Source organism: Nematolebias whitei, chromosome 4 (genome assembly GCF_014905685.2).
Source record: "Nematolebias whitei isolate Nwh7 chromosome 4, NemWhi1, whole genome shotgun sequence".
Classification (NCBI taxonomy): Eukaryota; Metazoa; Chordata; class Actinopteri; order Cyprinodontiformes; family Rivulidae; genus Nematolebias; species Nematolebias whitei.
The window spans coordinates 52,197,715-52,224,507 of NC_056501.1; the positions used below are offsets into that span (position 1 = coordinate 52,197,715).

At 42.9% G+C, this 26,793-nt stretch overlaps 1 protein-coding gene across 1 annotated transcript in view; it reads left to right on the plus strand.

The window, feature by feature from the left end:
• Positions 1 to 26,793, plus strand: part of LOC119408594 (gamma-aminobutyric acid receptor subunit alpha-2) — a 130,328-nt gene that overhangs the window by 55,235 nt on the left and 48,300 nt on the right. The window contains exons 4-7 of the mRNA XM_037675435.1: positions 3,117 to 3,184; positions 15,588 to 15,808; positions 17,724 to 17,806; positions 19,552 to 19,695. Of these exons, the coding sequence (XP_037531363.1) occupies positions 3,117 to 3,184; positions 15,588 to 15,808; positions 17,724 to 17,806; positions 19,552 to 19,695 (516 nt within the window). The remainder of the gene's footprint in view (positions 1 to 3,116; positions 3,185 to 15,587; positions 15,809 to 17,723; positions 17,807 to 19,551; positions 19,696 to 26,793) is intronic.

Genomic DNA, 26,793 nt, shown 5'->3' on the forward strand with positions numbered 1-26,793 from the left:
GCTCCCGTGCTGGGAAACAGGAAAATCCTGACATGACCACAGAGCTCTTCCGAGTCTTATGGGATTATAACATTTTCCACCTCTGGGGAAACACTGACGGACTCCACTCATGTGAAAGTCCACTTGTGAGGTGAACTTGTGTCGAACAAGCACCGTCACTACTTCGGACGATTCACAGCTGTTCCTACGGAGACGCTGAAAGGGTGCGTTGAATGGACTTTCGTACCGGTGGGGACATCTCCAGGTAAAAAGTTGATTTATAACACCTAAGCGTACCGGGAAGAAGTTGAGAAAAGACCGGAGAGTGCCGTCCTGAATGCTGACACAAACAAACCCCCTCACCCATCTTTTTCTCCCTTTAAACTTCATCTTTCATCTTTAAAATTCTTCTATCAAGTAGAAATCATTCCAGATATTTTAGAAATGTCTGTGTAAAGTTCTCATCCACCGCCGTGTGGATAATCAACTTGTACAGTTTGTTAAACTAGCCATGTTATTATTTTCCATTTTTTGCCAATTAATGTAAATGTGTGATGTGTTAAACTTTGATTCTGTTATTAAATGACCGCATTCATTTTGATGGGTCAAAGATAATTAACGTCTCACGTTACGTTTCTAAATTCAATGCACATTATATACAGTCCAGAAAAATGAAAGAATCCGTTTAATTGATGAATATATCTCATGCATATGTTCATCTACAGGAGCAACAACACCACCAGCCTGATGAAGAAAGATCATCAGAGACCTCAGACGGCTGAGACGAGCTGGTTTCCTTCTTTCATTCAACCTTTATTTATACAGGTTAATCCCAATGACCCTCTGGGACTCATTTACAGCAAAGACCTGACACCATCAAATAATAAAACCACCAGTAAAATAATGTTTTGGGGAAGGCTTGGTCTGAACACCTTTTAGCAGGTGTATAATAAATGTTGACCGGCCTCAACCCCAAAACATATAAGTGAGTTCTTGTAACAAATGTAATTCCCCTCTCTTGAAAAAAGGCAAATAATCTGGTAATTTAAATACACAATTCTGTAATGTTTATTGTCATTTTGAATAACAATGTGAAATTATGGCAAATATGAAATATGAATGAATAACCAATAGTATTATTTCAGAAAGTGAATTATGTAAATAATTGAGACTTTGAGAAGGGATGTAGATTCAATTTGGACTAAGGGTTTTAGCTGTAACGTTAAAATTTAGCTAAGCTGTATCTCAGATTCATGAACTAAATTATGTCTAAACAAACTCAGTTGGCACTTGTTTCGTCATCTGAAGGAAGATGTTTTATTCTACCGGGGAGACGCCCGTTTTCTCATTACCACAGCGGATGCGGGGAGAGCCGGTGGTCTGATGTCCCAAGAAAGGATGTCATTTCTCAGGACTGCGATTCGTTCGGCACCATCTAGCACCATCTCACTCCTGAGTGTTTGAGCATTAAGGACTTCTGGGCTGGCTCAGAACCAACTCTTCACCAGGACCCACTTCTTCCATCATGGCTGCTTCTCCAGAGAGTTGATCTCTGCAACTCCTTCACAACAAGCTTTCAGCAACTGCCCAGCTCAGTCTCTGCAACAACTGCTTCTGGTGTCTGTTCCGTTCTTCTACAGGTGTGCAGTGGAGAGCATCCTGTGCTCCAGTATCAACGTGTGGCATGGAGGCTGCACAGCTGCAGAAAGAAAAGCTCTGCAGAGAGTGGTGAAGGCTGCACAGAAGATGTTGGAGTCAGCCTCCCCACCATCACAGACATCTACACCTCCAGATGCAGGAAGAGAGCCACCTGCATCATGAAGGACCCCACTCACCCAGCACACACACTTTTTGCCCCACTCCCCTCAGGAAGGAGGTTGAGGAGCATTAAGTATAGAACCACTAGACTGAGGAACAGCTTCTACCCTGAGGCTGTTAGACTCGTGAATCTCTAACCAGAAGAATCACTGAAAAAATAAAAAAAAGAAAGAAAGAATAACTGTAATGCAAATTTAATTGGTGATATTGTTACAGTCTGGAGTTGGGTGTCGAACCCAAGTGCAGGCCGAGGCATGAGGAGGCAGGAGTAGAAAAATAAACAATAATGTATTGAGCAAAATTAAAGTGCTGGCGGGGCAGCAAAACACTTACTCAAGAGGAAAAAGGAGACCAGACCAAGGACACCTTGGAAGGGTTGGAGAGTGAGCGCTGTGCAACATGAGGATGAGGAGGGAAAAAACACAGAGGTGCAGGAAACAGAAAACACAAACTCATCTCAGATATGAGACTTATCTGTGCTGCTGATTATCCATGCTGCTGATTTCATGCTGCTGATGATCTCATACTGTTGTATTCATTCATACCCATCTGCTCACTACAGATTCATTTTCTGGCTGCTGTTGTTACACCGTATTGTTTTACATTATTAGTGTTTAGCATATATGTTAGATCCTCATTCACTGTTTCTTTTTATATTTTGCTATTTCTGGGTGTAACTGGGACCCTGTGTACATAATTTCATTCCACCTCATGTACTACATGTGATGTGAATGACAATAAAGTTGACTTGAACTTTAAATATTTACAACATAATCACAGTTACTAGTTAAATTCCTTATGTAGCCTATAGGGTTTTAATAATTTTCAGTAGTTCCAAGATATGGGGGTGGTGGCGCAGAGGTTAGAGATGGTGGGCCTGTGATCGGAAGATCGCTGGTTCAACTCCCGGTACGACAACATCAAAATGTGGGTGGGATATGTGAAGCACGCACACCTGTCTCCACCCTCATTTGCCCCACTCTGGGCCCTTGAGCAAGGCTTTTAACCCCACCATGTAGTTCCCCGGGCACCCTAGACAGCAGCTCTCTGCTCCACACAGAGGCTGTGGCAGCTCAGTGTCTGTGGTTGGTCAGGAAGGACATCCAGTGTAAAAATAATTGCCAAGTTTTCTCGTGAGTTCGTTCACTGTGGTGACCCCTGAAAAGGGGAGCAGCCGAAAGAAGAAAATGTCCGAGCGGAGTTACTAAATATTGTTAACGATGAATAACTGCTGCTTAAAAAAGAATGGTAGACGTTGTTGCATTCGTATTCATTCCTTCACTGCGACCTGATGACTCAAATGGCTTTCTTTGGTCCAGACAGGGTAACTCAGGTGAAGACAAACATCTTCGTCACCAGCTTTGGACCAGTTTCAGACACAGACATGGTGAGTCCAGATTTGTAACATTTATTCGCTGTGATACTCACTTGTGTTGTACAGATCATCACCCCTCCCTGTTCAGGCTGGGTGGAACAGAGGATACGTCTTTGCCTTTGTTTTGTTCCCTAACTACATGCCTGTGTTTTTTTGTTTGGTATTGTCCACACACACTTTGACACATAGATGCTGTGACACTGAAACAGGACCTGCATTCCTCAGTGTAGCATAGTTTATTCATCCAGCTATTTTCATCTCATACATTATTAAACGTCTTCTTGTTATTCAAGTCACTCCTTTCTTTATCCTGGGTTTTCCTGTTTATCATTCTCAAACATGCAGCCACATTCACATCATATCTTTGCCTTTCCTTCTGTTGCTGGAAACCCATTTTCTACACGATCAGTCTATTGATGTAGCTATTAGAAACCTACATGTGCACTGTAGTTCCATCCATCCACCCAAACAAGCTGTTTTGTTGTTATCTACCTGGATGATTGAGCTTACAATCCTTTTCCTGAACCACTTTGGCCTTGGTGTCCTCAGGCTGTTGTGAGTAGCAAGTTGGCCATCTGACCTAAAACATTTCATTGCTGTACATGATGATTGATTGTTTTGCACATGTTAAAAGCCGACTTTTGAGATTCCAACAGGAGGTTGGCTTGAAACACAGCAGTGAAGGCTACTACCTATGGGACAGATCTGGTTGGCCGGACGTAGACTGAGGAAGTCCTTTGGATGGGGGACGAAACATTTCTCACTTAAAGAAACTGGTCCAGGTGATGTGATTTAACAACTGTTGTAGTTAACATTATTATTTATCTGAGGAGCAGCTTTGAGTTTAACTCCTTCACAGAACTCTCATCTTGAACAAGCATGAAGGCGACAGTGGAAAGAAAAACTCCCTCATGAGGAAGAAACCTTTATCAGAACCAGGATCAGGACAAGAGGACCATCTGCTTCAACCAGCTGGGTTTGGTAGTAACAGATAAACAATGGCAGGTCAAGAATCACATGTTAAGATAGAAATAGTATCAAATGAAAACTATTCTCTCTTTTTTTTTTTTTTTACCAGGAAGAAATCCATTGAGATCATCAATCTCTTTTAAAATGATACAATTACAATTCATTTAAGGAAATGAGGTCAATTTGTCCTCCAGTAGTCTAAGCCTATAGCAGCATAACAAGCCAATCCTAACTATAAGATTTATCAAAAAGGAAAGTCTTAATCCCAGTCTTCAAACTGGATAATGTGTCAGCCTCACGGACAGAAACTGGAAGTTGGTTCCACAAGAGAGGAGCCTGATAACTGGAAGATCTTCCTCCCATTCTGCTGCTGGAAACTCTAAGAACCACAAGTAAACCTGCAGTCTGAGAGTGAAGTGCTCTGTTAGGAAAATATGGAACAATAAGATCTGTAATATAAGATGGAGCTAGGTTGTTGAGAGCTTTGTAGGTTAGAAGTAAGATTTTGAATTCTATTCTGGATTTGACAGGGAGCCAATGGAGAGAAGCTAAACTGGAGAGATATGATCTCTCCCAGTAACTCCAGTTAAGACTCTGGCAGCAGCATTTTGGATCAACTGAAGACGTTTTAAAGAAGTATTTGGACACCCAGATAATAAACCATTGCAATAGTCCAGTCTAGACGTGACAAATGCATGGACCAGTTTTTCTGCATCATCTTTAGATCAGATGTTTCTAATGTTAGTGATATTACGCAGGTGGAAGAAGGAGGTTCTAGTAACGTTTTTAATGTGGGGGATAAAAGACATGTCCTGATCAAAAATAACACCAAGATTTTTAACATTACAACTGGAGAGCTCTTAAAGGATACTAAAGGGCTTTGAGCTAAAAACTCCACCTAGTTGGTCTAAAACACAAACTAATAATTCTGTAAGAGTAGAGAATGTTTGTTCATTTATTTATTTGACTGGTGTGTCGCAGAAATCCTAGTTTCAGATCACCACCCTCATGTGATCTCCTCCGACTAACTGGCCCAGAGGGTCTGCCAAACTGCAGCCAAATCATCTCCAATGTCTCTTTAAAATATGCACACAAACAGAACAACATCTGAGAGAAAAAATAACTATCTTTTAGTTTCTCTTGCAGAGATCATTGCTGAGTATTGGAGCTACAGCCATGAAAGCTGATATAAACCAGAACCATATGTAAAAAAAAATCATGAAACTATAATTGTTGTAAAGTGCATTTAATTTCAGAAGGTATTAAGAAATGTTTCAGTTTTTACAATAGACTGAATTTGTTTTTAAAAAATCAGTTGAGAAACTGGACCATTGAAACAAACTGATACTTTCCTTTTCAGCTGTTCTGTTGTAGATTTGCTGCTGTGCTTGAGAGCATTGTTCTGTTGCATCATGACCCCGTTTGGTTCAAGCTTCAGCTGTCTGATGGATGGTCTCATTTTTGACTCTGGTCCACAGAGGAGTTTATGGTCAACTCAGTGATTCCAAGGTGCTCAGGTCCTGTGGCAGATAAAGTCTCCAAGCATCACCCGTCCACCACTGTGCTTCGGAGTTGGTCAAAAGTTTTTGCACAGACGTTACTGAGGGATTAAATTTCCTTTTTGATAATGTCTGTACAAAGAACATTTTCCAGAGGTTGTATGGTTTATTTAGAAACAGTTGCAAATCTAAGTTGTGCTGTCATATTCTTTTTAAAGCAAAGTAAGGTTGGGTTTACAGCAGACACAAGTGATCTGGTAGTATTATCACATTTCTTTGTAAATGTCCCGATGTATGCTCAATAATCCAGGCAGATGAATCTAACAAGGTCCTCTGGACGATTCTTCTGTTGAAACGTTTCATCTTTCATCGTTTGTTTATGAGTTTGTTGCAGCTCCTCAGACTGAAGAAGTTTCTGGATAATTTTGGAAGAATTTGTTCAGAGTACCTGACTCAACCTTGTTAGATTTCTTTGTAAGGCATCACAAGATTAGTTTAAATATAAAAATGTATCCCATGATTAATTTACTTTTAATTCAGAATATACATGCAACTATTACTAAAGCTTACTGTTCTAACAAATGCAGTTTTTAGAGCTGTTGTCTCACAGCAAGGTCAGGCTTGTTTGTCTCTATGTGTCACTGAGATAGACAGGAGACCAGTCAAGGGTGTCCCCAGGTTTGAAGTTATACTGTGATGTAAAACAGTTTCAAAGTCAAAACCTAAACATTTCCTGTCAAATTGTTCCTCCACTTAAAATTACTTTGGATAAGATGTTAGAGAGAGTGTGTTGTTTTCTGGTTGTACAAAGTAACATTTCACAGGGAGATGGTGACATTTGGCAGGGGTCACTGGGCAAGAGGCACGACACACCCTGGACAGGTCGCCAGTAAGAACCAGAGAACACAGTTTTGTCTTACAATGTGTGCTAAACTTAACTTGGATGTTGCAGGTTTGCAGTGTAGCACTGCTTATTTAAAATGAAGTTGTGGTCTTGTAAGTTTAGACAAAAAGCTAAAATACATACATTTTCTCAGACTTTGTCTTGCTCACTCAGATGTGCCATAAAAATGAAAAGTGCATGAAATATTTTTATATTTTAATAAGTTCATGCAGGTAATGTTGATCAGTCTATATTATTATGATGTGGCAAATTATATGTTTTCTTCATGGGAGAGGGTCAGATCTGTGAAAAAGAAATGGATATAATAAATAAATTCTGTATATGGTTTTGTCATATATAACGGAAAGTGTAAGGCTTATAATTTTTTTAATGAGAAATAAAATAGTCATTGAAATTTGAAGCAAGAACATAAATGGTAAATGGTAAATAGACTGCACTTATATAGCGCCTTTCTATCTTGCCGATATACTAAAAGCACTTTACAGTCTGTGCCTCATTTACCCATTCATACAGCACTCTACTAGATCTCTACAAAGATAATGGAACAAATCATTCTAAAGAGACTAATCAGAGCTTTATCACATTCATACACTGATGGAACACACATCAGAGGCAATGAGGGGTTCAGTGTCTTGCCCAGGGACACTTCGGCATGTGACTGCTGGTGGATTCAAACCCCCAACTTTTGCATTGGAGGACGACTGCTCTAACCACTCAGCCACAGCCGCCCAGTAAAGCAAACAGTTGTGAATTATATTTGTTTCTTTTTAAAGATCAAATGCATTTTGTCATATTGTGAGTGTTTTTGACATCTATTTGATTCACTCTATGCAGGACCAAGGCAACATAAACTAAATTTTTACCCAAAATATAGAGCACAGTGTGATAATGTTGTGAAGTAGTGTTATATTTTTTAAAGTTATGATTTAAAAAATTGTATGATAGAATATGTTATACAAGGTTTACCTATGCCAAAAGTCTTTGATAGTTAAGTAGTTAAAACTCCAGCCTCAAAAGGAAAATACTGTTATGACTCGGGAACCTAGAGTGGTACGAGACCCGGAACGAGACAAGACTTGGGGACTACAAAGGTAACAGTGTTTGTTATTTACAGTGAGAAAATGTACAGTTGCTCTTCTGGAGCTCCTGGGGAAGAAGGAGATGATCAGGAGAGTTCGATAGAGTGGATTGGGTGAGATAATATTTTGATGAGTGTCTTTTCTTACAGGTTGGATGAGGTGTGAGGGCATGGATCCAGATCCAAGGGGAGAGCTCCAGGGATGAGAAGACAGTGTTGTCGGGCAAGACTGAGAAGGCAGGCAATTGGTGGAAGGCAAGGCACGAGGCGAACCAAGACGGGACCAGGAAGGAACAAGGCAGGATCCAGGAGAACCAGTGAATCAGTCAGTGGTAGTACCCCCCCTTCAAGAATTGCCCCCAGGCGACCTGAGGCGCTTCTCGGTGTGGGCCTTGAAGATGGAGGTGATGAGGCTGGGGTCCAGAATAAAAGAGCAGGGGATCCAGGACCTCTCTTCAGGACCGTAACTCTTTCAATCGACTAGATATTGAAAACCACTATCTCGGCGTCGCACATCGAGGATGGTCTTCATGGTGAACGCCGGGTGTTTGTCGATCAGGTGGGCGGGTGGCGGAAGGTTGGAGGGGGGACACAAGGGACTCTTGGAAACAAGCTTGAAATGGGAGACATGGAAAGTTTGGTGGATTTTCATAGAACTTGGAAGTTGGAATCTTACCGCGGAAGGGTTGATGATTTTAGAGATGGGGAAGGAGCCGATGGAATGGGGTGCCATCTTCCTGGGAGTGTCCTTGAGGTTGATGTCCCTGGTGGACAGCCACACTCATTGTCCCATTTGGTAAGATGGTGCCGTACAGCAGTGATGATCGGCAAATCTATTATTCTGGGCCACTGTGCAAAGCAGGGCCGCTTTTGCTTGGCGCCAGATGCGTTGACAGCAGCAGAAATTGTGTTGGACTGAGGGTACCATGCTGTCTGTTTCTAGGCTGAGGAACAGTGTGGGCATGTAGGCTTCAAAAGAAGACATACCTGTGGCTGAGGATCTATGGGCGTTGTGGGCGTACTCCACCCAGACCAGGTCTAGGCTCCAGGCTGACAGGTTCTTTTCAACAATGGAGGATGGTCTCAAGCTCCTGGTTGCAGCATTCATCCTGGCCATTGGACTGGGGGTGGTAGCCTGATAAGAGGCTGATTGAAGCCCCCAGGGTCTTGCAAAAGTAGCACCATACCTGGGAGATAAACTGTGGTTCTCGATCTGACACCACATCAGTAGGGATGTTGTGAATCCTGAAAACATGTTGGACCAAGAGCTGGGCTGTCTCAAGGGGTGAGGGAAGCTTGGGCAGGGGGACAAAATGAGCAGCTTTGGAAAATCTGTCAATAATGATGAGTATAATGGTGTTAACTTTTGAGGGAGGGAAGCCAGTAACAAAGTCGACTGAAATGTGGGGCCAGGGATGACTAGACGTAGGCAGGGGTTCCAGGAGACCCGCAGATAGTTGGGTGCCTTTCTTGTTCCTGGCGCAGGTGGGACAGGCCACAACGAAAGCTTTGACATCGGGAGTGATGGCGGTCCACCAAAAGGGCTTCTTGGCTAAAGAGAGCACGCGAGAGGTGCCCGGATGACAAGACAATTTATTTGTGTGAAGCCAGTGTAGTACCTTAGACCTCATGCAGAAAGGGACAAAGAGAGTTCCAGGGGGGTCCTGTGCCAAGATCATCACTTTGGGCCTCCCGGACCACCTCCTTTTCTATGGACCAGGTGAGAGCCTCTACAATACATACTGGGGGGGACAATGGTCTCTTCAGAGTCTGGAACATCATGTGGGGAGAACTGGTGGGACAGTGCATCTGGCTTCACATTGTTAATGTCAGACCTGAAAGTCAAAATATAATTAAATCGATTGAAAAACAGGGACCAACATGCCTGCCTGGGAGTCAAGCATTTGGCGTCTCTTTGGTACGTCAGATTTTTATGGTCGGTCCAGATTAAGAAAGGGGTCTCGGTGCCTTCCAACCAGTGCCGCCATTCTTCGAGGGCCAGCTTGACAGCCAGCAGTTCATGATTTCCCACGTTGTAATTTCTTGCCTCTTGGGACAGGCGTCGGGAGAAAAAAGCTCAGGGGTGGACCTTATTATCGCTGGGAGATATCTGGAAAAGAACGGCCCCCACCCCCATGTCCGGCACATCCACTTTGAGAATAAATTGGCGCTTGGTGTCAGGGTTACAAGGGATGGGTGTAGAGGAGAAGAGTCTCTTTAACCTACTAAAGGCGGCGTCGGTGTCCGGGGTCCAGCTGAAAGCTCTGGTGGTGGAGGTGAGTTGGGACAGGGGAGCCGCCATGTGGCTGTAGTCTCTCACAAAGCGTCTATAAAAGTTAATGAATCTTAGAAAACGTTGCAGTTGTTTTCTGGTTTCGGGGACAACACACTCTACCACGGCCCTCGTCTTCTTGGGGTCGGTTCTGTAATGCCCCCCTTCGAAGATGAACCCCAAAAAAGAGATGGTAGAAACATTAAACTCACATTTTTCACACTTGACAAATAGTTGATGTTCATGAAGTCTTTGCAAAACAGTCCTGACCTGCTTGGTGTGTTCGACTTGATCATGAGAGTATATGAGGATGTCGTCAAGGTAGACAAAAACAAAGTCTCCAATGAAGTCCCTCAGAATGTCACTGACTAGTGCCTGAAAAACTGTGGGCGTGTTGGTTAATCCAAATGGTATCACTAGGTATTTGAAATGGCTGAGGGGGTCCTGACAGCTGTTTTCCACTCGTCGCCTTCCTTAATGTGTACCAAGTGATAGGTATTTTTTAAATTGAGCTTGGTGAAAAATAGTGTTAGTCTGTAGCTGTTCATGTATGGAGTCAATCAAAGGGAGTGGATATTTGTTTTTGATAGTGATGTTGTTCAGGCCTCTACAATCTATGCAGGGATGGAGAGTCTTATCTTTCTTAGAGACAAAGAAAAAAACCTGCCCCAGCAAGAGAGATGGAGGGGTGAATGATACCTGAGTTGAGGGATTCATTAATATACTTCTTCATTGACTCCCTCTCTGGTCCAGAGAGGTTGTACAGTCGGCTTGAAGGCAAGGGAGCGCCTGGGAGCAAATCAATGGAACAATCATATGGGCGATGAGAGGGGAGAGATAGGGCTCTTTGCTTACTTAACACCGGCATGAGGTCATGGTAAGCAGGAGGAATGGAAGAAACGTCAATCTCTTCCTCTGGTGGATCATTCTGTGGGCAACAAGACATCACGGAGCGTAAACAGTCCTTCAGGCACTTGTTGCTCCACTTTTTTACTCACCTGAATTCCCAGTTTATGTCCGGGTTGTAGCTCTTAAGCCAAGGGTAACCCAGAATCAGCTGTGTGATGGGTGATTCAAACACAAAGAAGTCATTCATCTCATTACATTAAATGTAGGAGCTGGGTATTCCAGTTTTCCTTAAACCCTCATTCTCCATCTGACATTTGGGGTTGGGGCGTGGGGGGGGGGGGGTAGGTTGCCTGGTTGGGGTCTGGGCTGTGGGTGGATATTGGACCTTTGGGGACGATTGGGGTGGGGCTTGTGCTCCGGTTCTCTCTACATTGTTTGGATCTTTTGATCAGGGTTCCTGGTTCCGATGGCCAGCCCTTTGGCTAAGGTGGCTGCCGGTTTCTGGCGAGAGGTTGGCTGTGGTTGTGTGTGTGTGGTCATTGGTAGTGCATGGCGGCGGTCAGGGTCGTGGCTTCACTTCGACGGGGTGCTGGCTGGTCGGCCTGATGTGACATTCACGGTGCGGGGTGCTGTGTGTGTGTGTGTGTGTGTGTGGGGGGGGGGGGGGGGGATGGGGGGCATGCCGGGGCTTCTCCGGGCCTGTGGTGTGGGGCTTTAGGGATGCATTGGTGCGCTGGGCCGGCCTTCCTCAGCTGCTGCTCCCTGCTGCTCTGGCCCCCGGCCTGGGGCTGGCTTGTGGTCACTGTTAGGCAGGTGGGGCGAATGGACAGCCTGACAGAGGCTCTGTCGGGCTGTCTCTGTGTGTCTGTTTGTCTCAGGTTGGATTTTGGGTGGCCCCCCTCTCTTGGATCAGTTTTGGCCCCTGATTTGGTGTGTCATGCTCCCCTCCGGTGGTGGGCGCCCCTGCCGCCGGTGCATTGGCGGCTCTCAGCAGCCGGGGCTGGGTTGTGTGCAGGCCCGCCCTGGTGGCTGCCTGTGGGGGCCTGGGTGCCCTGGCTCTGTCGGGCTTCTGTTGGGGGGAGGTATGACCTCGGGACTCTGGGCTTGGTGTCCATGGCCGGATCCACTCTGGAGGGACGGGTTGCCAACGGGGCCTGTTGACTCGTCGCTACGGCCTCCTGGGGGTTTCTGCATTGTGGTTGCTAGGGATCGCCCGGGGCTTCCCTTTTCTTCTCTCTCTGGGGGTGCGGGTGTCCCTGTTGGGGGACTCCCGGAGTTCTGTGCTTGGGGACCGATGTGTGTCTGTGGTTACGGTCTTCCCTGTGTTACCTTCGTGTCCTGTGGGGATGGGTTTATGGGTCCCCACATCCACTATTGAACATTTTTATGGAGAAACCTTATAGTGTTAAGCATGCTCACACAGGCGTGTAGATTCAGGTGTTTATCAGATACACACTCAGTTGGGTTGTGGTGGCCATCAAATATATATTGTATTACCATGTACTGTATAAAATACTTTCTAATGATGTTATGAGTATCATTATATAAGTTGTTTGTTGTTGTGGTTTCTCGGTTTTGTCGTTTTTTTTTTTCTTCTTTCCGCAGGTCTAGAGGCAGACTTCAATTATGTTGATTTGTGTTCTCTTTATCCCTCTCTCTCTCCTCTATTCCTATCTCCTTCTTTACATTTTAACTCTTCTCTCACTTTTCTGCTTTGTTATCTTCTTTGTTTTCTGTCCCCGTGTCCATTACATCTGGAACAAACCCAAAGCATATTCTAATAAAATTTAATTTATATATCAAGTGGAGCATTAAGGCCAGCCATGATGCTGTGCATGTGAAAGTAAATCTGTTGGGCATCACTTTGACACTCAGACAATAATTCTGTGTCAAAATGCCAGACAGGACAAGGGGAAAAAAAAGAAGTCATTCATCTCATTACATTAAATGTAACTCAACTGTTTTAAGATTAACTTGAGCCAGAGTTTCTCCAGTGACGCCAGCAATTGAAACAGGGGAAATCTCATGAGTGGGGAGGGAATATTTTTTAACAAGGTTCATGCATATTAAATTTTGTTCTGCCCCGGAATCCACCAGGGCAGACATAGCCAGGTCATTATGACTTATTCTAATCATGGTTGGTAACAAAAGTCTGAATGGGGAGGATCGAGCTATGGTGCCCACCAGTATCTCCCTTTTCACTGGCGGAAGTTCTCGTTCTCCCCGAAACGGGCAGCGAAGCAGATAATGTCCAGGATTACCACAATAAATGCAAACATTAGAGTCTCTGCGCAATTGTCTTTCCTCGGGTGATAAGCATGCATGCCCAACTTGCATGGGTTCAAGTTCTGGTAAAGCAGGGGAGCATGTCATTGGAACCAATGGTGACGTGGCAAAACCGGAAACAGGTGGTGGCTGGGACTTGTAGTTCTCTTTAGACTGTTTGTATGCATGGGGCTCACCTGGCAAAGTCGCGAATCTGGAAGTGGGAGGTCTCTGGGAATTGTAGTCCTATTCTATCCATCGCTCCCGGAAGCGGTCGTCGATAGTGATAGCCAGGTCGATCAGTTGGTCGAAACTCACTGGTTCGTCTCGAGCTGCAATCTGATCTTTGACGGGGTCAGATAAAAAATTTAGGAAGGTACCTTGTAGTATGAGCTCATTCCAGCCGGTCTGGGTGGCAAGGATCCAGTACTATAGGGTGTGCTCTGAGACTGTTCGCTGGCCCTGACGTAGGATAAGTAGTAATTTTACAGCATTCGGTGCCTGTAGAGGGTGGTCAAAAAAATCCTACAAAACGCCTTTAAAAGTTGTTTGTAAGAGACAGAGGACAAGTCATGGAACTATTAAAAGGAATTGGCCCAGCGGAGTGCATTTCTTTTTAGCTGATTGGTGAAGTAAGTGATTTTAGCTGAATCTGAGGCATAGAGAGAAGGAGATCCCTTGAATGCAAGCCTGCATTAAAGGAGAAAACCTCCACATTGGTCCGGATCACCAGAGAAGAGCTCGGAGGGTTTCACAATTAACTGTTATGCAGCGGTGACAGACCCAGGAAGTTCATTGGTTGTACTGGGGACTGATGAAGCAGGCGACGCTGTGGGAGAAGGAGGTGGGAGCTGTTGTTTAACGGGAAAAAAACATATCTCTGAGTTACTGCAGGTTTGACTGCATGACTCATTGTTGAATCAGAACCTACTGCAGCATCTTCTCCGATTTGTTGATTCATTCCACCTGGGAGGTAGCGAGAACTTGCTCGCTGTGGCCTCATTCTGGGCCTTATTTGGCTGGAGCATTTCTGTTATTTCTCGGGGAACCGAGAGTGGTACAAGATCCGGAACGAGACAAGACTCGGTGAATACAAAGGTAACAGTGTTCATTATTTACAGTGAGAAAATGTACAGTTGATCCTCTGGAGCTCCTGGGGAAGAAGGAGATGATCAGGAGAGTTCGATAGAGTGGATTGGGTGAGATAATATTTTGATGAGTGTCTTTTCTTACAGGTTGGATGAGGTGTGAGGGCATGGATCCAGATCCAAGGGGAGAGGGATGAGAAGCCAGTGTTGTCGGGTGGGATAGAGAAGACAGGCAACTGTTGGAAGGCAAAGCACGAGGAGAACCAAGACTGGACCAGGGGAACCGGGACAGGGCCGAGGACCAAGACAGGACCAAGGGGAACCAGGACTGGTCCAGGAAGGACCAAGGCAGGACCGAGGAGAACCAGGACCGAACCAGGATCGAGGAGACTGGATAACAAGAGACGAGAGATCAGATAAGTAAATTTACTAGCAGTAAATATACAGGCCGGAGGCACAAATACCACTGAAGGCTCATGCTCCGTCGAAGAGTAGCACTGGACTGCAGCCGTATATAGTGTAAGTCCTAATCAGGGGAATGGTCGACAGCTGGTGGCAATTAGTGACCATCTTGGAACGAGGAGCTACAATCAGTGATACTCTTACAAATACAATATCCTGATGCATGCTCAATAACCCAGGTAGAAAAATCTAAAAAAGTTAAGTCTGGTCCTCTGGACATTCAAAAAACAAAACAAAAAATGTAGAAATGTTTTGTCTTTCATCCAAAAGACAAAACATTTCTACATTTTTTTGTTTTGTTTTGCTTTGTTTTGTTTTTTGAATGTCCAGAGGACCAGACTTAATATTTTTAGACTTACAAATACAAATTATTGCAGGAATTACATGAAAAATGGAACACAATAAACAGTAAGATTAAGGTCAAACTCTTTGGTCCTAATCTTCCCAGTTTACAGAACAAATCAAAATAGCCAGTCCTTTCTAATCTGTTGTAAATAATTAGTTTATGGTTTGATATGACTGGGTTTCCATACCTGTCCAGAAATGTAAATGTCAGAGCAAGAACGGAGAGAAAACAACTTTCTCGGTCTCACATGCTTTGCGTGAATCACACAAACACATTCATTCGCACACATACACTCATTTCACAGTGCAGGGATGTCCACCTGAAATCTTCTCGGGTGTTTCTTTTGACAGTAAAGGATTTTTAGGCCAAAGGCTTGTCGGAGCCCCACAGCCTGCTAAAAAAAGAAACCAACTCAGGAAGCGGGGAGGAAATCGGAGAGCATGGCCTTCACCTTGATGGAGCTTTGTCAAATAGAGAACGGTTTTAAAGCGGCAGCTGAAGTCAGTTGTGATGTGGCTGCTTATAGATATTCATAAAACATGAGTGGAAAGTGCACTGACTTTCTTTTCTTCTTTTTTTTTTAAACAGAAATGGGACTTATTTTTATACATGGAGAAAAAAAGCAATAACAACAAGAAGAGCTCATGAACACAACTTGACAGATGTGTCTCCTCTGTCTTCAGGAGTACACCATTGATGTTTTCTTCCGGCAAAGCTGGAAAGACGAGAGATTGATATTTCATGGTCCAATGAACATTTTGCCCTTGAACAACCTCATGGCGAGTAAAATCTGGACTCCAGACACCTTCTTCCACAACGGAAAAAAGTCTGTGGCTCATAACATGACCATGCCCAATAAACTGTTAAGGATCAAAGATGATGGGACACTGCTGTATACCATGAGGTAATAAAAATAGCATCTTTATTTCCCCAAAAATTGACATATTTGTATTTATGACAAATGTAGATCAATATTTTGCATTGTTTGTACTCAGAAGTTGACTGTTTCAGTTTTTTTGGTCAAAAAATATCAACTGGAATGCCCCCAGAAGTTATATTTCTGACTTTTAGTCAATTTCTCACCAGTCCACACCTCAAAACCCAATATGCTGGTTAGACCATGAAAACTGGGGAAAGCTGCAGTAATATATATACATATTATCTTTGTTTACATCTGTCCACATATATCACATTATTTAAGCATACTAAACTATTGTACTTTTGCTGTCACATAGTTTCTGACCTGCTTTGATAATAGGCCACAAATAAAAAAAAAAATATATATATATATTTATTTATTTATTTTAAACTTTTAAACTAGCCATAGAACATTTTTAAATGTTGTCATGTCATTCTTAGATCCTGTTTCTGACGTTCAAGATAAATAGAGCAAAGTAATACTTTGTACAATTTGTTAACATACAAGCCAAACTGAGCAACATGCACGAGCCTGTTAACCTAATCACCTAGCATATTTAAACTTTGTTTACAATTACAGAGAAAATGGTATTTCTGTTTTGGTCTTTTGCATAAATTGAACAAACCTGAATCCATTGAACAATTGAAGGTGTAGATATTCTTAAGCAAATTTCAGAGCATTTAATAATTGTTACAAGTGTTGTTGTTGTGCACCTGTTTGACGAGAGCACGATGAGCTGTTTTGGTTGTGCTAAGCTAAAGAGTTAGTCCCACTGTTTACCTATTGCAGACTGGGCCGACAGGAGCACCTTACATCTTATTAGCTAAATGTCAGGAGGCATGTCAACCGTTACCAGTAAAATAAAAAGAAATGAAGGGTGACAACTCAGACAGAGCATTTATTAGGCTAAAGTTAACAAGACAAGTCAGAACTTGAATTTGGAATAGACATTTTCCCAAGTTGCAGTTATATATGAAATGGTTCTTATCCTGAACATTTCATTGCATTGTTGACCTGTTGTTGACCTGCATATGACAAATAAACATAACATATATCAGTAGGATTAGCTAATTATGCTATTAATCCAAACAATGTAGCAACATATTTCTAAATGGATGTTGTACACCACCATGTTTGCAATTCATTTAATGACTAATGAAGTGACAAACGTGAAAAAAGTTCATCAAGGCAGCTTTTTATGTGTGAGGCAGCCATGCTGGATTTGAAGGTTGTGGTTGGAGGGAATCTCCATCATTTCAAGTCAAAGTCGTGCTTTCAGAGGGCGTTCCAGTATTTTTCTGGCTTTAAGTTTTGAAGGCACAGATCCTCAGTCATCCAGGACAGGGCATTTTTTTTAAGTCAAGACAAGAAAAAACTTATAAAACAAAACAAATGGACCTTTATTTAAAGCTGAAAATCTTCAGATAAAATATAAACCAAAATATAGGTCAATTTTTTTGTTGTTTTCCGATTCATTTTTGAAATTTAGACTTTTGAGTACTCTTGAAATGTGCCAAGCAATTCCTTTATATTTTTCTTGCAACCTGTTTTATGCAACTTCTTTTACAAATAATTTGACAAAAACCAATTTAATTCCCTTAATAGTGTAGATCATGATTCCTTAATGGTGTATATATGTACATTTTGTACATATACTGAGTAGGCTTTTTAATGTTTTAATTAACATAAAGACGGAATTATTTATTTATTTTTTAGTTTCTACAGCATCCTTTTTTTGCTTTACTAGTTACAAAGAATATTCCCATTTCAAGGCATTATAGAAGTTGAGCGTCTTGAATGATGCATGAGGCTTTTAGACTTTTTTGTTTGTTTTTAATGTCTGCTTTTTACTCTTTGTGCATTTGCAAATTTTGGATACTGTTCTGTGAATTGGATGCAGGTTAACAGTGCATGCAGAGTGCCCAATGCATCTGGAGGATTTCCCCATGGACTTTCATTCCTGTCCACTAAAATTTGGCAGCTGTGAGTAACTCTGATGACGTTAGTGCCTGAGGGAACTTAAAGTAAAATGCATTTTTTCTTTTCTTCTTCTCCTCACTAGTTCTTTGGCAAGAGGGCAGCCTAAGGACTGAGTGAAGCTCCACTGCATGGCTTAGTTTGATGGCAGTGCCCCTACAATTTCTCTCACTGACAAACAAATGTTAAGCGCCCAGAGGGAGTGGTCTGAGGTGGACAACATTTGGTCCACATGTAGACCACTGATTGGTATGTAACATCTTTGATTTGCATTACGCTGGCTCATTCTAGAAGGTGCAAAGAGTGCACAAGTAGCAGTTTCACTAGTAAAGTGATAGTGTTATCAGGTAGTTGCCAGAGGCTCTGACAGTTGGTCAAAGGAATGAGTGAAGATCAGCAGACATAGAGAATACCTTATTACAGCATTACTAGTACAAGACTGAGTTTAACAGTGGCCACATTGTGGGTTGTACCTGGAAGCAGGGGCTGGGTGTTGTGTTCAGCTGTGGATCCTGGTTCTCAATCACCACAACTGAGCCTTATGTTAAGTTATGGTGGTGCACAAAGAAGAGGACCAATCCTACCAATGTTGAGCGACACTTGTGTCACTCCTGGTTTCATGGTGTGGTGCATCACAGGTTGTGACTTCAGGTCATCTCTGGTAGTGATCTGTGCACCTGGCCAGACAATGCTGCATCACTCAGACCTTGTGTCTATACATCTTACCCCAGTACCCCTGATCTGTCCCAAATAAAGATGTTATATCAGCCTGGACATCAACGCCCACTCCCCCATGGTCCTCTTGATCTTGAGGGCCAGGTAAAACAGCTGTGGGCTGACTTATAGTAAGAAGGGATACAACAGCTGTATGATTTTGTTCTAAACTAAATCACCTCCAGTATCCAGGCCTTAAGGGGTGCCACCCCTACCTGACCTGGGATCAGCAGTGTGTCTGTACTGCCACCTGTTTATTTATGTGATCTGATACTGGAATTATTACAGTCACGTGACCTTTTATTATATGTAGTTTCATTTTATTTCCACAACTCTTTCTGAGTAATTAACTTTTATTGTCAGTGAGTAAAATTGTGCATCTATGTTTGAACTTGGAATTTCTTCAGACTGGTTAACTGTGACTTTTTGTTTGGGAACTTGAACTCTTTTATCAGATTTTATTTCTATGGCTTTTTTACAGTTTGATAAATTTTCTTTCTTTATTTCTTTATTTATGCTATACGGGTTTTTTTTCCAAGACAAACACCTGATTTAAAAACCAAGGGTTAGTTAGTTAGTTTTGCGCAGAGCATTAAAAAGTTGTCGGTCACGTCTAAAACGGCTTGACCTCTAAAATAAACTAAATGCTCAATAAGCTTTCAGTGCGTTCCTGTGGTGTCCTAGAGTTTGTCCCATTTATTTCTGCTTATTTATTGCCCTTTTGTAACAGGAAGCCTATTGCACAACATAAACACAAGATGTCAATATATTTAATGAACTCGAAAAAAATCTAAGGAGTTTTTGTTCAACTACATAGACTTCATTTTTACATCCCAACTTCTGTAAGTTATTGAGAAGTACAGAGACTATGTACTGCTTGTTTTTATTTTTTACTCTGTGCAGAATTTTTTTCTTCTAAAAACCCAATATGTATCAAACATGATGTGTTGGAGATATTTAATTTGGGTCATTGAAACAAAATTGATAGCTGTCCCAGATTTATCCCCTTATGGGCTTCTCTTTATTCTTATTTTTAGACGCCTACACCATCTCTGAAGTGACTTATGATTGGACTCTAAATGCCTCGGACTCTGTGGTCGTGGAAAAGGAGAGCTCTCGTCTGAACCAGTATGATCTGCTTGGTCAATCTGTTGGACAGGAAACCATTAAATCCAGTACAGGTAAGCTCTTGAGGGAGTTTGGTCGAATCAAATAGAGAACCTCAAAAGTTCTGAACAAACTTTTAGGGGAGTCATTGCAGCTACTGCCCAAAAGTTATCCATCAACTCTCTTCTCCAAAGCCCAACTCTAATTTGAGACTTTGCATTTAAGAGATGTCAACATTTCCATGTCTAAACTGTAAGAAGTGTAAAGAGAACCAAGATGAAAAGAAATATTAAAATCCATGCCAGTGGCTCAGTACAACAGCACACTCGTGGCTCTCACACTCCTGCAGCACACTTAACACAGGCAGACAGAAACACAGAGTAGAAATGTGGCAAGTTTAAGACTGTTTATGTCTAATTTTAAAGAAACCATTCAGAGCTCAGATACAATGGAAGTCAAAGAGCGTTTGGATGTGTACACTTTGGAGAAAACAAAAAACAAGTCCTACAGCAGTGAGAAACACCGTGGGCATAAACTGGATGAGAAGTAAATAAAAAAACTGTAGGAATGCAAAGAGTGCATCTGCAAATATTTTGTAGCATTACAGAACTCAAAAATTAAATTGCAGAACACCATCACACTCTAGTTTAGACATTCACTGGTAAATGGGTCAAAAATCATAAACCCTAAATAACAATGATATAAAAGCTGTTAAAGATATCAAATCTCAGTTCAGTCATGTGAAGTCCAACTAAGCCAACTTACTCGGCTGCAGCTGTTGGAGGCTAGTTGGAAATGGTTTTGTCTTGTTAACTGAAACTGTGGAGATTCTCAGCTTTCTTACTTGACTCGCACAGGCATGCAGATGTAAAATAGTAAATGGACTGTACCTATACAGCTCCTTTACATCTTATCAAGACACTCAAAGCTCTTTACAATCTGTGCCTCATTGACCCATTCATACAGCTCTATACTAGATCTCTACAAAGATAATTGAACAAATCCTTCTAAAGAGACTAATCAGAGCTTTATCACATTCATGCACTGATGGGACACACATCAGAGGCAGTGAGGGGTTCAGTGTCTTGCCCAGGGACACTTCAGCATATGACTGCTGGTGGATTTGAACCCCCAACTCTTGCATTGGAGGACGACTGCTCTAACAACTCAGCCACAGCTGCGCCACGCACAGATGTGTCACCTAAATTTTGAACTTGTTCCAAAAATTGCTGCAACAAATTTCCTATAGTTGGAGATTTGTCGAGATTTGCATCTCGAACCCTTCTCAGTTTAGTTGCAGTAATGATACTTGCATGGGAGCTCTCCTTGTGAATGAAAGCTTTCAAGGCCACAGCCCTGAATGTCTAAGAGGTCCAAGTCATTCCAGTAATAAATGATTAATTAAAAACTTTCCCAAACATGTCATTTTCCAGCTGCTGAGGCTCAGGCAGAGGCAAGTACAATATGTGAGGAGGTGAGAAATAAAATAATGTGCACAATCTAGAATACAGTTTTGCAAGCCGTGCACACAAAAATAGGCATGATTATAAAAAATTGCCATGTAAAACAAGGCCACATGGTGCACTGGATACTTGGTTGTAAACACTCAGAATGAAGTTTAATAACAACTAAATATTTGACTATTTTCTTGAAATTTTGAAAGATCAACTAGGCCCCAACAGGTGTAGCAGGATGGCACACTGGCTTTAAGACATCATACTCACACAGATGCTCCTCCATCTCCTACTGACCTCCATTCTCTTCGTCCTCGACTTCGGAATACGTCACTGAGAAATGACAATGGGTGTGTATTTTTAAACCCTAAAGGCAAATCACTGTATTGATCAGGTTTTACAGGTGGTTGGATGTCCTTGTTTCTGGCATGTCCTGTTGCAACAAAACACTGATTCAAAAGTTGTAATGACGCCCATTTCTACCCCCGGGTTTATTGTTTTTGGAGACAGCAGCTTGAATGTTTGTCTCGGTTCTGTTGCAGTGTGAAAATCAAACTGTTTGTGCTTGTTTGGGTGGATGCTGAGCTCGTCTTCCTCCTACATGTTGGAGAAAGCAGCAGTGAAACGTTCTTGGAATTTTCTCTTTTTTCACGCTCAACATTATTTGGCTTGAAAAATGCTGAGAAATATTTTCTTTGTATTACATAAATTCAATGAATTCTTGTTAATTTGGAATTTTTTCACAATTATTTCTTTACCTCTTATGGGTTTTGTGTTCCACTTTTCATAAGCTGGACAGATCTGAAAGTAGCTTCAAAAGTGAGCTATTGCTGCAAGTTGTCCTCTTGTATCCAGTGGCGACTGGTGGATTTTTGTTCAGGGGGGGTTATAACTCCAAAACAGACAAGCGTACACACACACACATAGTATATATACATGGGCCCTAGACTTCTTAACAAATAGACCACAGTCTGTGAGGATCCACATCTTCTCCTCCTCCACCATCACTTCAACACTTGCTCTTCTCAAGGGCGGACGTCTCCTCCTCTCCCTCTCCACTTTGCTTTTGCTCTGTCCTGTCTGTGAAACTGCTTTAGAGCCTCTTTCTACAAATCTTCCGAACCATAATTATGGACTTGATTTGATCAATTGGTCCTTCAACACAATTGACATCATTTCCTTGAAGAGAAGACAGGCTTTAGGCGAGCCGATTTGCCCTGTTGGCACGCACGCAGCTGGATATCTCATTGACTTGGAAGACTTGATGACATGTCTATCTCTGCTGTCCTCTGTGGATTTTAAGGACACATTTATAATTGGATTCATGATAAGTGGTTCCTGCTTTTTGGATTCGGCTGGTTGCTGGTTGATCTAAAATCAAGGAAGTCATTGGCAGCACATCTGGACCCGATCATGCTGCCTGCCTTATGATGGTTTGGTTCGTGCCTCGAGCACCCAAACTCAAATGCTTTTGGCAGAATGGATCATATCTTGGGGATTATTCTTAGGCACGGTCTATTGATGTGGTCATTTAATTTGGACATTTCAGAACCAAGTGGACCAACACAGACTCAAGGTATATGTCATTAAAGTTCTGCCTGTCTCCAAAACAATTGTGTTTATCTGAATTTGGCTCCTGACTGGCCTTGACAGGCCATCTTATCTCAACCTGCCTGCAAGTTTTGTAAAACTGAAGCTCTGCCCCTCCCTACCTGCCTACCAAGGAATTTCCATGGACTTTTCAGAGGGGCCCAGCTGAATAAACATTCTGTCATCTTCAAGACTCTCTGGATTCATCCTTGGCTGTCCTCGTCACCCCCTGAGTGTGTACGAATCTCTCCAGAGGGAACTATTTGAACTGAGTGATTTTATCTGAACTCTGCAGTGCCTCTGTGTGTGTTGTCACTGGGTGCTCACCATCCTTGCATCCCTCCCCCGCGTAATGTCAGCATCATTATGTGCTAGTGTGTGAGTTTTTTTCATTATCACGCTGTTGACCTTCAGTCAAAGATTAAGAGCGTGTTAGGATTTTTTTTGTCTCCAAACCTTATGTGTCATTTTCACCACTTTTTATTGTCTGTCCAAACAGGTCTCACTTGTAAATGAGTCTTCAAGGCTCAATATGATTTATCGTTTGAAATAAAGGTTGAATTGAGTTGGAAAAAAAAAAAAATAACCCTCAGCACTGGCTCCCCTCAGGGCTGTGTGCTGAGCCCACTCCTTTTCACTCTGCTCACGTATGACTGTGCAGCTACCCATCCAGGCTGCCATATTGTAAAGTTTGCAGATGATACAGCGGTGGTGGGATGCATCACAAACAATGATGAGTCCAGCTACAGGCAAGAGGTGGAACACCTGGAGAGCTGATACAGGAAGAACAACCTTCACATCAATGTGAAGAAGATGAAGGAGATGGTCGTGGACTTCAGCTGGAACAAACACACCTAAAACTCACGTCATGCTGCTGATTTATTTCATGCTGCTGATTTATTTCATGCTGCTGTGTTCATCTGTACTCATCTGCTCACACAGACTCATGGTTGTGCTGCTTTTTGGCATATTGTATTTGTACTAATAGCGCTTAGCATATTTTTCGTTATTGTTATTCTTAGTTCATATCTTAGATCTTATTACTGTTTTCTTTTACATTTAATACTTTTGTTGGATATAACTGGGACCCTGTGTACACAATTTCATTCCACCCCATGTACCACATGTGGTGTGTATGACAAATAAAGAAACTGACTCTCTCTGACGCGGATATACACACACATATACACACACACACACACACACACACACACACGCACACACACACACACACACATATATACACACACACATATACACACACATATGTACACACACATATACACACACATATATACACACACATATACACACACATTTGTACACACATAAAGACTAAAAACAGTCAACAAAGAGGTCTATTTCATACCATAATGTGGTCAGGTGGTAGCTCGCCATCAATAGTAGAATGTTGTTAATGGGGGTGACAATAAAACCTGACCTAAAAGGTCAAAAACATAAATTAAGTACATAGTCAAATAAATTTAATTAGCTTTAGCTTAAATGGTTTGTAACCATTATAAAAAACAAACATGTATTCTATAAATGCTATATTTCATAAACATTTGACTTCATAATTCAATTAAGGCACATTTTCAAAATGTTTACTCAAAATCAGTTAGCTTTAAGGCTAACAAAGGAATCAAACATTCATTTGAAATAACAGTTGTGCAACAGGTTAAAAAATATGTAGCTACCAGTATAATTTAATTAAACTGAGCCAGTACTAAACAGTAAAACCACCACTGCCGCTGGAGTGGTTTGTCAAAAAGTAAAAAAAAACCAAAACTTAAACTAGTTCAAATAAATTCAACCAAAGATATCCTTTAATTACTAAAGGTATGGCCTTTTATTCAGCTTAGTTATTGAGTAACTTTATTAGCGTATTAAATAAATACATGATTGGGAAGATCATCCTGACCAGGGTAAAACGCTAGCCAAATAAGTTGTTAGCTCTTTGGAGTCTTTTTTTTTTCTTTTGTTTTGAATGTTTTTGAACTATTTGGAGTCTTGCATTGTAAGTGCTGTGATTTTTGCTGTGGCGTTAAAGCAGCTGCTAACACACCCAACAGTATTTTAAAACAAAAGGCAACTCACCATTGAGTAGATCAGTGGTTCCCAACCTATTTTCTTCAAAGCCCAACCATCTTACTTCCTAGATAATAGAGACAAACGAGACCAACAATCATTCACTCTCTCACTCACACACCATTCAGTATTTATTCAACTGTTTTTTTTTTTTTTTTTTACTTCATCCTTCCATTTTCTTCCGCTTATCCGGGGTCGGGTCGCGGGGGGTAGCAGCTTAAGTAGGGACACCCAGACTTCCCTCTCCCCAGCCACTTGGGCCAGCTGTGTCCTGGGTCTTCCTCTGGGCCTCCTCCCGGTGGGACGTGTCCGGAACTCCTCACCAGGAAGGCGTCCAGGAGGCATCCTAACCAGATGCCCGAGCCACCTCAACTGGCTCCTCTCGACGTGGAGAAGCAGCGGCTCTACTCTGAGTCCCTCCCGGATGATCGAGCTTCTCACCCTATCTCTAAGGGAGAGCCCAGATACCCTGCAGAGAAAACTCAGTTTGGCCGATTGTATCCAAGATCTCGTTCTTTTGGTCACAACCCAAAGCTCGTGACCATAGATGAGGGTAGGAATGTAGAGCGATCGGTAAATTGAGAGCTTCACCTTTTGACTCAGCTCTCTCTTCACCACAACAGACCTGTACAGCACCTGCTTCACTGCAGACGCTGCACCTATCCGCCTATCGATCTCACGTTCCATTTTTCCCTCATTCGTGAACAAGACCCTGAGATACTTGAACTCCTCCACTTTCGGCAGGACCTCCTCCCTGACCCGGAGAGGGCACTCTACCCTTTTCCGGCTCAAGACCATGGCCTCGGATTTGGAGGAAATGATCCTCATCCCGGCTGTGTCACACTTGGCTGCGAACCGCTCCAGCGAAAGCTGTAGATCACGATCTGATGAAGCCAACAGGGCTACATCATCTGCAAAAAGCAGAGACGCAATCCTAAGGCCACCAAAACGGATCCCCTCATCACCTTGGCTGCACCTAGAAATTCTGTCCATAAAAGTTATGAACAGAATCGGTGACAAAGTTCAACCTTGACTGAGCCCAACTCTCACCGGGAACGAGCCCAACTTACTGCCGGCAATGCGGACCAGGCTCTGACACCGGTCATACAGGGACCTAACAGCCCGTATCAAAGGGCCTGGTACCCCATATTCCCAGAGTACTCCCCACAGTGTTCTCCGAGGGACTCGGTCGAACGCCTTCTCCAACTCCACAAAGCACATGTAGACCGGTTGGGCAAACTCCCACGTACCATCCAGGACCCTGCTGAGAATGTAGAGCTGGTCCAGTGTTCCACGACCAGAACGAAAACCGCACTGCTCCTCCTCAAACTGAGGTTCGACTATCCGATGGACCCTCCTCTCCAGAACCCCAAATAGACCTTACCAGGGAGGCTTAAGAGTGTGATCCCCCTGTAATTGGAACACATTCTACGGTCCCCCTTTTTGAATGGGGGACCACCACCGCGGTCTGCCAATCCAGGGGAACTTCCCCCGATGTCCACGCAATATTGCAGAGTCGCGTAAGCCAACACAACCCTACAACATCCAGAGCCTTAAGGAACTCTGGGCGAATCTCATCCACCCCTGGGGCCCTGCCACCAAGGAGCTTTTTAACCACCTCGGTGACCTCAGCACCAGCGATTGGAGGGCCCGACCCAGACTCCCCAGGCTCTGCTTCCTTAGTGAAAGACGTGCTGGTGGGATTGAGGAGGTCTTCAAAGTATTCCGCCCACCGACCCACGACGTCCCGAGTTGAGGTCAACAGCACACCACCCATACTATAAACAGTGTTGGTGACCCACGTCCGGGCAAGGGAACACTAGGTCCATTTTTCTGTGTCGTCATTGGGGTATTTGGGCTGCACTTTGTCTGGTCCCTCACCTAGGACCTGTGTGACCCTACTAGGGGCATAAAGCCCCTGACAGCATAGCTCCTAGGATCATTGGGACACTCAAACCCCTCCACCACGGTAAGGTGGCAGCCCAGGGAGGGGGTTATTTAAACCACGATAGTCAATACAGGGTCTCAGGGTTTTGTCTT